This window comes from Elephas maximus, chromosome 7, assembly GCF_024166365.1.
Source record: "Elephas maximus indicus isolate mEleMax1 chromosome 7, mEleMax1 primary haplotype, whole genome shotgun sequence".
Taxonomy (NCBI): Eukaryota; Metazoa; Chordata; class Mammalia; order Proboscidea; family Elephantidae; genus Elephas; species Elephas maximus.
The window spans coordinates 128,461,903-128,477,602 of record NC_064825.1 but is presented as its reverse complement, the minus strand read 5'-3'; the positions used below and the strand labels follow the sequence as shown (position 1 = coordinate 128,477,602).

Below are 15,700 nucleotides of genomic sequence, written 5' to 3'. Positions count from 1 at the left end.
CCCTTCAGGAGCAGGAAGCAAATGACACAGCTGGAGAGGAATTTTGGAAGAATCAGCCTGTAGTCACTTGGCACCGATTCGCTGACAAGAGCAAAAAGGAACCGTCTGGTGGCAGAGGGGGCTTCATCTGGCAGCCTGGCCCTCTCTGGGGTTCGCATTCTGCTTTCTTTTAGTTTGAATTCTGAACGTGTAGCTGGCCCTCCTGTGGCATTTCCAATAGTCACTGGTATCCAGGCAACGGGGCGCTGGGCTCCCATTCTTTCCCGGCTCTGCTCCAGGCTTGGTGGCAGCAGGGGAGGGGGGTCTGTCCCCCTTCCTCCCTTTGCAAACCTCCCCCACCAGGAGGCACACCTGTCCTTCCTCCTGTAGTCACTCCCATCCACAGGGCTCCGGATCTTCCTGAATCTCATTGAGGTCCAAGAACAGGGGCTCTAGGCCTTGCCGAGTGGGGACCAGGATGTTGTCTTCCCCACAAGGCTTGGGGCAATGGGAACAGCATTGTCCTGTACCGCAGCTCCCTAAAGAGCCACGTGTGGGCTCCCCCATAAGGGCTAGGAGATCTGTAGCCCTGAGCCTGGTTTATCTGGCTGGAGGGCTGTGAGTTAGTCTCCCAGGCATGGGCTTGCCAAGGCGGGGCGGGCTCCGAGCTGATACTGACCTTGGTGGAAATACATACAAGTGATGTTCTTGAACAGGGGCAACTGCATCAGGCTGTGAAGAAGGCCTGGGCTCCACAATGCTGCCCCTTGGATGAGGCTAGAGGCTTCCGAGAGCCACAGCTGGAGGAGGAGGGAAAATCCTGCCACATTGGGGCTTGTTTCTAATTCTTGTCTTGATAAGGAGGCAGCTATAAAACGAGTGAAACAAAACAGCAGCTCCTGAGGCTTCGAAACGGAGACCAGTTTGACCCAGCCCTGGTCAGATTCCATTTCACCATCAAAGAGGTGGGGGCTGGGTGGGCAAAGTTTAAGAACTGTTTGGTTACCTATTTATCTCTATTAAGGGCACACACGTCAGCAATTCACTACTTCCTCGAGCCAAGAGCTGGGGTTTCCTGGTCTTGGCTCCAGCATGTGCAGCAGGAGAGCCTCCAGCTTAGGGCAGAAACCCACTCCACGTTCAGGGACAGGCTATTTCCAAGATGCCAGCATATATGGAATTGGGACGTGTTGGGAACCCCGGAAGGCATCCTAGCCAAGTGTTCTGGGTTACAGGCAAGCTGCAAGCTGCCAAGCGACTTGGAATCCAGCTTTGGAATAGTTCCGTGAGGCCGCCCCTCCAGATGGAGGGGTGAGGCCGGGATCACGGCATGCATGTGGGGGCCACGCGGGGAGGCTGGGCTCGCGGCCAACGGCTAGCTCTGCAGCCCCAGCCCCTCGGCCTGGGGGCCCAGCACACCTCCTGGGCAGATAGCATCTGCTCCTTGGAGCGGTCTTAGGAGCGTGAGGTAGTGATGGGACCAAGGGAGTTCCCAGGGGCTGACAGAAACCCAGCGTGACTGGCGCTCTGTCTTCTCTGGGCATAGGTCAAGTAGGGAACATTCTTTGTTAACTACCAGGAAGAAGAAAGAATTAACCCTAGGAGTTACACTCAGAATTTATTTTTATTAGTCCAAAAGTCATAAACAAAATCACAAAGCCTTCTTGCCCGTTCTGAGCATGCTGGATCCATGTCAGCTCCCTCTGGACACCACGTAGCCATTAAGAAACAACTGATTTCCTCCAGAGCTGCTCACCTCGGCGCCAGAGTCCAGCTGTACAAGGTCTTCCCATGGGGCCCAGCCCTGAAGCCTTGCTCCACGGCTGGCTGCCTCCCTCTCCTCCCCTGTCCACAAGTTTGGACGTGCCAACTCCTGGGGGCTCAGACATCCGTAAGGGCTCTGCACCATGAGGTGACAAAGGCCAGACCCTCAGATCCTGACCACCTGGGCGGCGATACACGGACTCTGCCTCCCCTCGTTGCCCACAGGCTGTCTCCTGAGGTAGAGTCGGCCAAAGGTGCCTCCCACCTGCCCTTTGGTGAGGCGCCCGGGGTTCACACAGACACAGCCGAGGATGTCCTGGGGAGAGGAAGGAAAAAGGCCAAAATTAACTAGGATAAAGGTGAAAACTCAAACAGGCTCTTCTGAATGGAAACAAAGGCAAACAAACACATTTTAAGTCAAATATGCTAACGTGACTGGAACAGTCTGAATTCCTCTTGAGACTCTGGAATAGAATAAAGAGTGAGGTGAGCCGGCGGGAGGACAGTCAGCTCCCAGGCTTGGAGGCAAGCGTGATCTAGCTGTTTATTGTTTTCTAATGTGCAAAATGACTGGAGGCGGGCTGTGTCTAATTCTGAGAGAGGGGGGCTGGTCCAGGTGAAACCCTGCACCTCATCCCAATGCGGTGGGGCCTTGGGGTGGAGAAGGGGTAGTGTGTGAGATTAGAATAACCCCGGAGCTTCTTCAGAGTGGGTAAGGGCTATGTGGAATGTTCCCAAGGTCACCCTGACACAGCTCTGCGTAAGGGCCATTATTTGAGGGCCTTGCTACTCACTACTCATAGCGATCCTACAGGTCACAATAGAATTGCCCCATAGAGTTTTCAAGAGGCGTTCTGGTGGATTCGAACTGCCGACCTTTTGGTTAGCAGCCACAGCATTTAACCACTACGCCACCAGGGTTTCCAATATAGGGTTGCTATGAGTCGGAATCAGCTCGATGCCAACGGGTTTAGTTTTTGGTTTTTACCTGTGCTCCCAAGGCTGGGCTGACCCAGCATGGCCCTCTGGGGAGAGAGGGCAGTGGGCAGTTCGTTCAAGCATTTTACCGACAGATTTGTCTTCTAGTCCCACCCCCTTCCAAAGAAACAGGGTCTCAGTGCTGGGCTAAGAAGGCACTGTTTTCATCAGGAGACCTGTGAAGAGTGAGCACTGGGCGATCTAGAATGAACAGCCAGAGACTGGTTCTTTGTTCCTGAAAAAATGTAGGTTGAGTTCAAGCCTACCTTCACAAAATACCTCAGCTCCGATGGGATTATGAAGACATCTGGGGTGACAGGCAACTGGGCATAGGCATAGAAGTTCTCATAGTCGATGGCCATGTCTTCCTGGGGAGGGTACAGTGGGTAGTAGCTACAGAGACAGAAATAGTTAAAGGGTCAGCAGCAGGTGACTTGGGGATAGCCCCCCCGGATACCCTTGATGTCACTTGTTTCCAATAGGCTATTTTTTTCCTCTCTTTCTGTTTGGGGGGACAGAAGGCAGGCCTATCATCACGGGGTGACGTTCTCTGGCAGTGGCCTGGTGAAGGCGCCTACAACCACGTTGGTCATAGCTCTGTGACCCCAAGGCCCTCTCTCCATGGCCAGGCAACCCCAACAAGGGAGCTCACCTCCTCTGGGTCAGAACGTGCTTGAGTATGCGGCTGAATCTGTCTGAGGTTCCAGAAGAACTGAGGGAGGAAGACAAGCAAGAAAAGGAACACAGAACCTCATTTTTCAGCTCTTGCTTCTTTTCAGGGAGGACCAAAGGAATTAATAAACTCGACAGAAGCTGACTGGACAAGGCACAGCAACAAGAGAACACCTCTGGGGAAGTTACAGGCCCTCCCACCAGTCTCTCTGCTCCCACAGGAGAAGGGAGGCGGGAATGCTGGGCTGAGAAAGGACAGAGCAGGAGTCCCTTGTAATCAAGATCAAGGAAGGCCATTAGCCAGCCCATAGTGTACAAAAGAATGCAGTCTGCACCACCAGGAGGCAAGCATGCAGCTGGTGACCCTGCCTCAGACCTCAGCCAACAACACACACTCATCTCGCTTAACACATGAACTGCTCCAGCTGGTCCTTCCCCTCCACCACGGGCTGGAAGAATTGAACTGCTGAGTCTCAACTCAGCTGCTCAGTCTCAACTCAACAGCTGAGTCTCAACTGAACAGATGTGGCTAGGTCTGAGTCTCTGCAGAACTACCTTCAGTTCTGGTAAGGGAGAAACCTTCCAAATGAACTCACAATCCATCCATCCTCCACAGAGGGACACACCACATTTGTTTAAGTCACACTTTTGGGGTGTGAAGAAAAGGGCAGTATAGGAGAAAATGTAGAGGAACCTGTATGTCTGCACCCACTCCTCACTTACCAATGTGGTTAAGTTCCAAAGACCAGGTTGTTATGTGAAAAAAGAGGATGACATCAAATCACAAAAATGGAGGATGACCACATCAGTACATAACTGCCAAACTACTGAGAATCACAGCCCAGCCAAGCTGATACATAACCTTAACCATACAGCCAGCACTATTCTTGTCTCGCACCTTGGTGTTCGTCACTGCCACATGTGTGTCATTATTGCGTGAAATAGTTGGACAGATTTACTATTGTCATAAATGCGAAATGTCATATAATGAGAAAGTAGATAAGTGAGGAATAGGTGGATACATTAAGGGTGAAGACAGAACAGATGTGGTTCTTTGGAGTCCTACACACTGTATAAACCAGAGGTGATAAAAATAAAGCATCCAACCACTCCTCTTGGGTACAGGGGACCACAAACAGCTAACGGGTTTGGCATAAAGTGCTGCTGGTCACGACTTGGTCAAGCAGTCCCTTGATATTCTTGGCCGAGCAAAGGACCGGGATACAGAGAGCCGGAGTCGTGCTTAGTGGGCTGGAGCGTGCTTCTTACCTACTAATTTCCTCGGACCCCATGTGGAACAGCAAGTCTGTGGACGTCAAGCCAAAGATCACTCCGTTTATGGAGAGGCTGCAGGGTTCAGACACGAACTGTACTCGCTACAATGAGAAGGGATTGAAATGAACATTTGCCCAGCAAACGTAGAAAGTTCTTCCCCATGAAAGTGGGGGCTCACCAAGGGCTGGGGAGGACCACTGAAAGGGGAGACTGAGCCAACGTACAGCAAAATTAGGAACACATCTGCCTGTTCAAGAGAAGTTTAAGATACAGGCTGCATGCATGCCTGAAAAGGTGCCTCCACCCTCCACTTTGGGGACAGAGCCAGGTCATCGGAGGCACATCTTAATTCTGGCTGCCTGCTGGCCGAGTACCTCTTTGTCCTCTCTGGAGAGATCTGTGTAGCTGAAAGGTGGCTGTGGGTACACAGGCTCATGGTGCACATCTCTCAACGATGGGACAAACACGAGGTGGGAGCCAGAGCTAGTTTGTCAGAAAACAAACAGAAGAGGGAGAAATGTGAGCACCCTTGAGTTAGAACAGCTGGGCAACAGCCTTACAATGTCAGAAGTTGGACAAAGCAACACTGTACCTCCAGGAAGACTTCTGGAATTGGACAATTCTATGAAGAAAAATAAGGAGCCCTGGTGGTGCAGTGGTTAAGTGCTCGACTGCTAACCGAAAGGTCGGCGGTTCAAGCCCACCAGCTGCTTGGCAGGACAAAGATGTGGCAGTCTGCTTCTGTAAAGATGACAGTCATGGTAACCCAGTTCTACTCTATCCTATAGTGTCACTATGAGTTGGAATCCCTGACAGCAACGGGATGAGGAAAGATGTCACCTTCCACAGGACGCTGCGAATGGAAGGCGATTTGTTCTAATCTGCATACATCCAGCTCGCCAAGGCTTAGATTGCTCGAGACACAGTCTCAGTGCTTGGAGTGGCGGAGAGGAAACAGAGCTAGAAAGAAAGGGGTTGGCTCAAAGCATCGCAGCCTCAGCCAAATGTGAAACCAGTGCTCTGGCTCCTCACTGTCTGATGGATGTTATTTACCGGCATCTCAGTGATCTCCCGACACACAGCTCCATAATGCGAGAGCCACACTGGGTCCTCCTTCCTAGGGAGAATCCAGGTGTGCGCCTCAGATCCTGACACACCTTTGGTACTTAGAAGATCAACTCGAAGCCTCTTGGCCAGACAAATGCTGGGCCGTAATCACTGGACGATGCAGACACGAACATGCTCAGAGAGAGGGGACGCACACCACTAGCTTCTCAGCCCCTGCCTGCCACAGGGAATGGAGGCCCTTGGTATTCACTTCTCAGCAGATGTCTTGTGAAAATGAAACGTTTAACAGCGACAGTGAAAGCACGGATGACAGCAGATGTTGCCTCTGATGGAGGCAGAAGGAAACTCTCTAGGGTTACAACATATAAGTGAAGAAAGGAGCCGTAACTCTAGGGGCCAACTGTTCATCTTCCTCAGCCACACAGAAGAGGAAAGGAAAAAAAATCCCGTCTCCTTGGTTCCCTGAGCCGTCCTTTGCAGAGGGGCCCATTTAAAACCCACCAATAGCCCTCACCCTTCACCTCCAGCTCCCCTCCTTGCTTAAAAAAATTTTTTTAAATAATTTTTATTGTGCTTTAAGTGAAAGCTTACAAATCAAGTCAGTCTCTCACACAAAAACTTATATACACCTTGCTAAAAAAACCCAAAAAACTAGTTTTTGCCTTTTTTTTGCTACATACTCCTAATTGCTCTCTCCCTAACGAGACAGCCTGCTCCCTCCGCTTAAAATGTTTTGACCTTCCCAGGCTCAGCTGCCCAGGCACACGTGACAGAGATGCTGGTGGTTGTCATCACACTTATTCACTTGCTTGTAGTGTCAGCTTCAAGTGTGAACCAAGGCTTCCGCAACAGAAGATCAGAAGCTGGAGACCAAAGGTACTTGGCGTATCAGCTATGTTTCGCTTGACACTGACGTTCCCATTAGGAAGGGTCCTAATTATCCAAGTGCACCCATCCGTGCTGGAGTCTGATCAGCTGGCCAGTGGGCACTTCACGGGGTTAATCTGCGCCCCAAATCCCAAGGGCTCCTGCTTTATGATGAACGCAGAGGGCTGGGGTGCAGGAGGCTGCTGAGGAGACCCAATTGCTATAGGCACCGGGGATGCAACAGTTAAAGAGCAAACAGCCCTCCTGCTCATGGTTATAAACCGGCTGTAGAGGGAGGGATCAGAAGGAAAATTCCAACTATGCTTAGCATTGCACAATTTCATACATCATGTGGGTGGGGCCTCAGCCGCTCCCCCCAGCAGGCTCTGCTCAGCGCCTGGGAGGGCGGGAACGCTGCCTCCCTGGTTCTGCCTTCTACTGTCTGCTCAGTTCTCTGCATTTCTGACCTCTCAGGAATAAAACATAAGTTCCCCAACTGAGGAACGTTTATGCGCTCTTTTTGGAAGGGTGCAGCAGCTCCCTCCCGCGTGGCATACACTGACCGCAGATGAAAGTGCCTGGTGGTGCTGGGCACTCGCCCCCAGCGTGACAATGTCTGGTTTGTTCTTTGTTTGCATCACTGCTGTCAATACCACACAGGATGAGGAGCCAAAAAACCTCTCAATCTCCAATCCAAAGCACCCAGCCCTGCCGCTACAACTCCTGCCTCTCCCGGAGGAGACCAGGGGCTGACAAGATAAGCTGCCACCCTGCTCCTGCTTTCCAAGTTTATTTCCCGAGGAGCTCTAGGCTCTCTCCAGGACTGACGGACTCCTTCAGGGTCGCGGCAGACCTGGGAGACGTGGGGGAAGGCGAGGGAGGAAAGGGCAGACCCAGCCCCCTGTTACCACCCAGCCCAGTCCCCCAACTCTGGGGTAAGTTAGGGGGGATTCTCTTCCCTAGTCGCAGGGCCTTCTGTACACCCCACTGCCGGTACAAGAAGGTAGTATTACGCCTAATTGACTCTGAGATCAGCTCTCACAGCCAAAGGAAGGAAGATTATACATCTTGTTTTAAAAACTACCTTTGTAACAGACTTGTTTTTGAAAGCTTAGCCTCAGAAATGTTTGCTTTTTGTGGGCTCAGCTACAGGCAAGCAAATCCCACGAGGGGAAGCTCTATCACCTCGACCAATGTCTTCCATACTTGGGCGTTGGAGGAGCAGCGGGGGAATGGAGGATGTCAGCTTCCGGAACAACTTTCTATTCTGGCTGTGGGTACTTCCTGGACAGCGACTTGTCTACCAGATTAGAACTGCATGTCTCTGTCATCGCTGATGTGACCTCTCACAGCTCCTTCCATTTGGCAGATGGCAGGGATTCAAGGGCCCCCACCCTCATTGACCATCGCTGGCTCTGGCCTAACACAGGGAAGCCCTGGCGGAGGGGAAGAACCTGGATTCACCCCCAACCCATCACTCACACCACGAGAAGTTTAGTTCCTCAGGGATTTTTCTGTGTAAGGCACCAAACACTTGTTAGACTCCTCCTGGGAAGATTCCCATGGAGTATGAGTTTATGCAAAAGGGAGTGAGAAAAGGAAGGAAGGAAAGAGCAAGGGGAGAGCGAGAGTTGATGTGGCCTTTTCAAGTGTGTTTATCTTTGTGTTTTACAAAGATGCCTCTTGACTTGGCGTCTGTGCACTTGTAGGTCAAGAGTTCTATTTGATTTCTGTAGTTCAAAAGGATGGAAAGGATGGAACTATCATTACTTTTGAACAGCCTCGGTTTCTTAATAGGAATCCCCGGGAAAACCTATGAACTTAAGGTTCTGTGCAGCATTTTGAATTCTCACCTTCTTGTCCCCTCAATAATTGTGCGTAGACACTGCTTGAAAACATCTTCAAATGAACTTGTGAGCAGACAGTTCTGTAGAAAGGAAAGGAGACACATTTAGAGAAAAGATGTTTGGCATTTCTTCTCTTGTCTAACATTTGTCTACATGACTCTCAGGTGCCAGCTGTTGAGCTAGGAGCTGAAAGGGACACCAAGATGAAGACAACATGGTCCATTCTCAGGAACTGAGTTGAGTCAGGGGCAGGAGATGGGGGCGGGGGGTAGAATAAATCACTCTGAATGTAAGTTACGAGAGAGACGAAAAAAGAGGATTTTGAAATCTTTTCCATGGAAGGTAAAGCATCCTGAGACAAAGGACAGGAGGCATCAACTCCACCCTGGGATGGCGCACAAAGGGCCATTTGTGTTTTATGCATCAAAAGACTGCAAGACATAATGTGAGTTACTGAGCTGAGGGTAGCAGCCAAGAAAGGTACTTTCACAAGCACAGCTCCGTGACCCATGAACACCTACATCTGTGCGAGTGCTCATGTGCCTTCGTGTCATGTGTCACAAATGGAGGGACGCTAGGACGGATATATGTATATTCCCTTCCCTCAGCTTCCAGGCAGCCTTGTGTTCCGGTGATACGACCCCTCAAACTCACTATCTCTATAAACGTGCCCCGACACAGTGTGCTCTGGTCTGCCCGGGGACTGATTTGGTTTGTCACAGATGCAGGGACAAACTCCAAAAATAACAGTAACAGTGAGGGCTCAACTGAAGGCAAGAAGCGCACAGTCCTGCCCAGCCACCTGAGCCGCTTACCTCCACCTGCTCATGCTTGGCATCTAGGAAAGGTCCAAACTGCAAAGGAGCCAGAGGGGGAGAAACAAAGGTGTCAAAGAGCAAATCAGAACCAGACGTGTTTGCGAACACTTTCAGAGAACCTCTTCAGCAGTTCCTGCGCAGAGCCCATCCGTCCCTCCTAGGCTGCCTGCAGAGCCTGGGGGCAGTTAGCAGATGGTGATGGGGAACTGGAGGAGGAGGAGTGCCGAACTGAGCTCACAGACGGGAGAACATGAGCCTTGGGTGGAGGGAGGCCACCAGAGTCCCATAACAAGTGCTGCGATTGGCGCTGCTACCACAGGGGGCCTTTTACCAACTTTCCACACCTAGCAAGGGAAGCCTACCACCATGCTAACAGCTGTGCTCTGAACTCCAAAACTAACATCAGTTCAGAAGGTGGAGCAACAAGACAGGGGTAAGAACCCTGGGAAATCAAGGCAGGAAACGGAAAAGTTGGGCTCTTATAGTCCATGAATGCCTGGTGATCACACACACCTCTCCAAAGACACAGACTAAGAATGAAAATGTATTTTTAAAAAGGAGGCAAAACAGACATGCTTCCTAGAAGTCTAGAACTACATCGGAGACTGCTTCCTAAGTGGTCTCCCCCGTTTCTGATGGGCGCCGCTGTGAGCGAGGCCGCCCCCGCAGGGCCTCCTACCAGAATGCAGACGTCTGGCCGATCGTGGTTGATGATGGTGACCAGGTCCAGCAGGGGGTCATACGTGATGCTGTCAGAGGTGGTGTAGGGCCCACAGGCAACCAGGACCATTTTTTGCTCAAAATCTAAGACAGAAAGGATTGCAAGGTCTTGACCAGAAGATGGAAACCCTGGTGGTATAGTGGCTAAGTGCTATGGCTGCTAATCAAAAGGTCAGCAGTTCAAATCCCCCAGGTGCTCCCTGGAAACCTTATGGGGCAGTTCTACTCTGTCCTTTAGGGTCGCTATGAGTCGGAATTGACTCAACGGCAATGGGTTTTTTTTTGATGGGACTAGAAGATGACCGATAGCAGGATGGTGGGAGAAGGGAGAATAAAACACCACTGAATTCCATTTACTGAGAACCTCCTCATGTTGTACAGCTCTGGGAGTCAAAGACGAGTAAGACCTCATTCTTGCCTGCAAAGAATATTCCATCAGGTGGCAGAGACAGGCAGCAGTGCAAATAATCACACCATGTGAAGGGCTGCGTCCCTTCTGGGGACTCTAGTGAGGATCTGTTTGCTTTTTTGTGTCTCTTTTCTAGCTTCCAGAGGCTGGTTAGAAGTCCCTGGGTGGAGCAAATGGTTAAGCACTTACTAATTGAAAGGTTCGCAGTTCAAACACACCCTGGTGAATTCCTTGCGGGAGATCACAGCTTTGCAAGCCCTATGGTTCTACTCTGTGCACAAGGGGTCACCAGGAGCCAGAACCCACTCGACAGCAATTGACAACAACGACAGAGGCCGGCTGCATTCCTGGGCTCCTGGCTCCATTCACAGCCAGCCAACCCGGCCTCTTCCAGCCTTCTCCTCTCTGCTCTGACCCCCCACCTTGCTCTTCAAGGGCCCTTGTGATGATATAGGAGCCCTGGTGGCACAGTGGTTAAGCGCTGGGCCGGTGGTTTGAGCTTACCAGCCACTCCACTGGAGGAAGATGTGGCAGTCTGCTTTTGTAAAGATTATAGCTTTGGAAACCCTTCTGGGTAGTTCTTCTCTGTCCTGTAGTGTCACTATGCGTTGGAAACAACTCGACAGCAACAGGTTTGTTTTTGTTTTTGTGATGACTTTTGGCCCACCCAAATAACCCAGGACAATCTCCCCATTTCAAGATCCTGCACTTCATCATAGCTACCGAGTCCCTTTTGCCAGGTAAGGTCACATATTCACAGGTTCTGGGTATGGGGGGGCATCACATAGCCCACCACAGCAGTAGCCCCATTATTGAGATGGAGAATTCAAGGGGCAGAGGAGACTTCTGGGGAAGTGGACAGGGGGCAGCTGTAAGTTCGGTTCTGAGGAGTCTGCAGGATACGTAAGCACGAAAACAGTAAGTGCCTGAAGGGCAGGGTCCACGGCCTATTCTCTGTCTCCGTGAGGCCCTAGCTTACTGCTCCACACGCAACATGTTTGTTAACCGCCTGTTAAACCTCATGCCAAAGCCTCCCAGGCATATAGCACTGGCCCTCAGCATCTTAGCCACGTTGCTCTTCAATACCGGAAGCCAATCTAATGCCACCATGCCACCCTTGCCCCCACAAACACATTTGCTGACAGGACGCACAACGTCACAAAACTCCTGATTTCATGCCCGATTCCAAAATGGCCTCACACGCTATTCATGTGTATGCGCTGTTGACAAAATCCTCAATATTGGTCTACTTTGCTTACAAAAATGCTTGCGGATACTTTGAAGTAAAGTTTGTTAAGGTTTTGGGGGGCCTCTCCCCCACCTAGATTAGTTACCAAATCGTTCTAGGCTTTCGCAGAAACTCTTCTTTTCTAATCAATGTTTTATCTTGGAATAACTTTAGGATTGTAGAAAGGCTGCAAAGACAGCACAGAGTTCCTGCGTGCCTTTCGCCCAGTTCCCCTAACGCTCACATCTTACACAGCCACAGTTGTTGGCTGCCCCCACGCTGGCCCGATTCTGGAGTGACCCCGTGCACAACCCAACGAAGCGTTGCCCAGTCCTGTGCCGTCCCCACGACTGGCTGCGGACTGGACCACTGTGATCCACGGGGTTTTCAGAAGCGGATCACCAGGCCTTTCCTCCTACTCTTAGCCTGGAAGCTCCACTGAAGTCTGTTCAGCATTGCAACAACACGCAGACCTCTGCCAACAGACGGGTGGTGACTGTGCACGAGGTGTGCTGGCCGGAAGTCGAACCCACGACCCACGCACGGAAGGTGCGAATTCTACCATTTGGTCAAAAGTAAGGAACGAACACTGGTACCTTACTGTTAACTAAACACCTGACTTTATTTGCATGACACCAGTTTTTCCACTGATGTTCTTTTCTCCCCTCCAGGATCCAAACCAAGATAACACACTGCATTTTGAGAAATTCATTTTTAAACTGCTTGTATTTTTTCCTTCTCAAAGCAACCTGCAAATACCCGTTAAATCTTCATCTTTAAATGACACACTCTGCGTCATCAGACCCAGGTGACCAAACTAACGAAGCCCACCAGGCTCAGACCATGGCTGTCTGACAAGGGCCTGCAGAACCACCAGGCTCAGACCATGGCTGTCTGACAAGGGCCTGCGGAACCACCAGGCTCAGACCATGGCTGTCTGACAAGGGCCTGCGGAACCGCCAGGCTGAGACTTGTGGTCGTCTGACAAGGGCCTGCGGAACCACCAGGCTGAGACTCGTGGCCGTCTGACAAGGGCCTGCGGAACCACCAGTCCAGCTGTGGCTGTCTGACAAGGGCCTGCGGAACCACCAGGCTGAGACCCGTGGCCGTCTGACAAGGGCCTGCGGAACCACCAGGCTCAGACCGTGGCTGTCTGACAAGGGCCTGTGGAACCACCAGTCCAGCCGTGGCCTTGCTGCTCTCATCAGCTTGTGTGGCTCTCTCAGGGCCTGACCTCCGCTACTCTGCCATGTTGCTCTGAACAGCTTGCACAGCTTTCTCAGGGCCTGAGAGCCACATTCCTGGACCCTTGTCCACAACCCTCAAGGCTGGCACAACAATTTTGGAACCCAAACTCACCTCCATCTTCTTCCGTGGGCTGATGAAAAGGAAGCGGCACGCCCTTAACAACAGAAGGAAGTAAAGTTATACTGAGATCTGGTTCCACACAGTGCCCTGGGTGAGGCGTGTAGGCATTGCCCTGCATGGGAGGTGGTGGGGCATGGGATGGGGGTTTTGCAGGTGGGCGGTGGGAGATGGCGGGGAACGGAGGGGTACAGAGGGGAGCAGCAGCCTGTGTCTTGCTCACTGGCACTAAAGGCCCATACAGCTGATGGTACCTGCCATTCTTCTACACTGCTGAGTGGCAAGGAAGCACAGGTAACGAGAGGTGACTGTTTCTGCTGTACGTCACTAAGTTGGTTTCGATGCATAACAACCCCACATGAGAGTAGAACTGCCCCATAGGGTCTCTTAGGCTGTATTCTCTACAGAAACAGATCACCAGGCCTTTCTTCCTCGGAGTTGCCGGGTAGGTTCGAACCACCAACCTTTTGATTTGCAGCTAAATGCTTAACTGTTGAGTCACCAGGGCTCCTTGAGAGGTTACTACTATTGTCTTACAAAACACCCAGCAAAAAGTGGGAACAAGACAGATGCCTGGAGTATCAGTATGCTCCTAGGCAAGGCTGGGAGGGAAGAGCGGCTGCTAGTTTTCCTTGTGCTCTGAAAATCTTGGATTATTGCCTAGAGCAGGGCTGGTGCACTACAGCCTATGGGCCACATCTGGCTGCAGTCCGTTTTTGTAAAGTTTTATTGGAATGCAGCCACACTCATTGTTGGGTTGTCTATGGCTGCTTTCGTGCTACAATGGCACAGCTGAGACACTGTGACAGAGACCACTGACTCACAGAGACTAAAAATTTACCGCCTGGTCCTTTCAGAAAGAATGTGCTAACCCTTGGCATAGAAGTAAAGCCAACAAACAAACAGGCTCTTACAAAGGACCCATTTCTGTGACAGATAGGACTGCCCATCCCGTGTTCAGAGTCAACCAGGAAGGGAAGGTGGGAAGGCCAATGGAGTACCTCATAGAGCTTGGTGGCGATGAGTTTTCTACCAGTGCTGTTGATTCCTTCCATAATTACAACCTGAAAGACAAGAAGCAAAACAGGACTGTACAGCTGGCAGATAAACAAGAGGTCTGGAATTAATTATTGTGATGTAGTTAAAACTACCGTCCAGCAACTCTCATTTTCTAAAATTGTAAACGTGGGGGCTTCCTTCTGGAAAACAAACTAAGGGAGTCCTGTTAGTGCTAATAATTATGCTCCACATGAATGATCTAATTTTCCCAACAATCCAATGAGGTAAGAATTATTACTCCCATTTTACAGATGCGAGCACCAGAGCTTAGAGAGGTTCAGTAACCTGCCATAATCACAAGACTTGGGTGAAGCTGGAATTCAAACCTAGGCAGTCTGATCCCAGAGCCATGGTTTGGAGCACACAGGCAGTGGAAGGACTGAATCCCCGCAGGGCATCCACCCTCGGTCTCGCGCACCAGCCAGCATGCCTGACTGCGTCACGCAGCGAAGTGGAGGAGCAGCTGCCTCGCGAGGAAATGCGCCCTGCTCCAGCGTGTAAATCGCATACCCGCAGCCCGAGGCTGTACCTCCAGTCTTACCTGTCCAGGAAACAGAGAATATTCTTTGAGCTCAGATAAATCCACTGGGATTTGAGCCCCTGAGGAGTGTTCCCGGTCTCCCTCAAGAATCACGGACTTGTTGTTCAGCTTTCCATTGCTATCACAGCCGATCTGGCCCAGCAGAGTGACGGGCTCCTGTGGAAGGAGGGGCAACTTAAGAACGGCTGTCTCTGGAAAAGGAGCTCAAAATCTGAAGTCCACAGGGTGACTGCAAAACAAACCCCGAACAACAGTAAACCCTTTCTGGGACAGCATTTGACCTTGAGATGACTCAGCGTCTCATCACTGACTCTCAGGGTTGAAAGAACTTTTGTTTTTTTTCTATTGTGCTTTAGGTCAAAGTTTACAGCTCAAGTTAATTTCTCATCTAAAAATTTAGACATGTATTTTTTTGTGACATTGATTGCAATCCCCACAATGTGACACCACACTCTCCCTTTCCACCCTGGGTTCCAAGTGTCTACTTGTCCAGTTTCTGTCCCTTCCTGCCTTTACATCCTGCTTTTGGTCAGGAGCTGCCCATGTGGTCTCAGATAGCTTCTTTTTTTTTTAATGTGCTTTAAGTGAAAGTTTATAATTCAAGTCAGTTTCTCATGCAAAAACTTATACACACATTGTTATGTGACCCCAGTTGCTCTCCTTACCATGTGACAGCTCACTCCTCCTCTCCACCCTGTATTTACTGTGTCCATTCAATCAGCTCCTGTCCCACTCTGCCTTCTCATCTCGCCTCCAGACAGAAGCCGCCCACTTAGTCTCCTGTGTCTACTTGAGCTAAGCACAGTCCTCACCAGTATCATTTTATGTCTTATAGTCCAGTCTAATCTTTGTCTGAAGAGTTGGCTTCGAGAATGGTTTTCGTTTTGGGCTAACAGAGTCTGGGGGCCATGACCTCTGGGGTCCCTCCAGTCTCAGTCAGACCATTAAGTCTGGTCTTTTTACTAGACTTTGAGGTCTGTAGCCCACTTTTCCCTGGTCTCGGATATCTTAATGAACTAAGAAGCACATTCCTCACGTGCATTATTTTTTGTTTTATAGTCCTGTCTAATCTTTGTCTGAAGAGTGGGCTTTGGGAATGGTTTCAGTTCT

General features: G+C 50.7%; 1 protein-coding gene across 3 annotated transcripts in view; it reads right to left on the bottom strand.

The window, feature by feature from the left end:
• Positions 1–1,593: 1,593 nt before the first annotated feature.
• POLA2 (DNA polymerase alpha 2, accessory subunit) overlaps positions 1,594–15,700 on the bottom strand; it is a 31,469-nt gene continuing 17,362 nt past the window's right edge. Inside the window, exons 8-18 of one of the 3 annotated variants that reach the window (XM_049892453.1) lie at positions 14,591–14,746; positions 13,992–14,054; positions 12,985–13,027; positions 9,948–10,072; positions 9,266–9,304; positions 8,457–8,530; positions 5,043–5,151; positions 4,663–4,769; positions 3,374–3,433; positions 2,988–3,114; positions 1,594–2,059 (exon numbers count right to left, since the gene is read on the bottom strand). In XM_049892453.1, the coding sequence (XP_049748410.1) occupies positions 1,910–2,059; positions 2,988–3,114; positions 3,374–3,433; positions 4,663–4,769; positions 5,043–5,151; positions 8,457–8,530; positions 9,266–9,304; positions 9,948–10,072; positions 12,985–13,027; positions 13,992–14,054; positions 14,591–14,746 (1,053 nt within the window). In that variant the 3' untranslated portion in view covers positions 1,594–1,909. The remainder of the gene's footprint in view (positions 2,060–2,987; positions 3,115–3,373; positions 3,434–4,662; positions 4,770–5,042; positions 5,152–8,456; positions 8,531–9,265; positions 9,305–9,947; positions 10,073–12,984; positions 13,028–13,991; positions 14,055–14,590; positions 14,747–15,700) is intronic. The other 2 variants (XM_049892455.1, XM_049892454.1) reach the window with 2 other exon arrangements.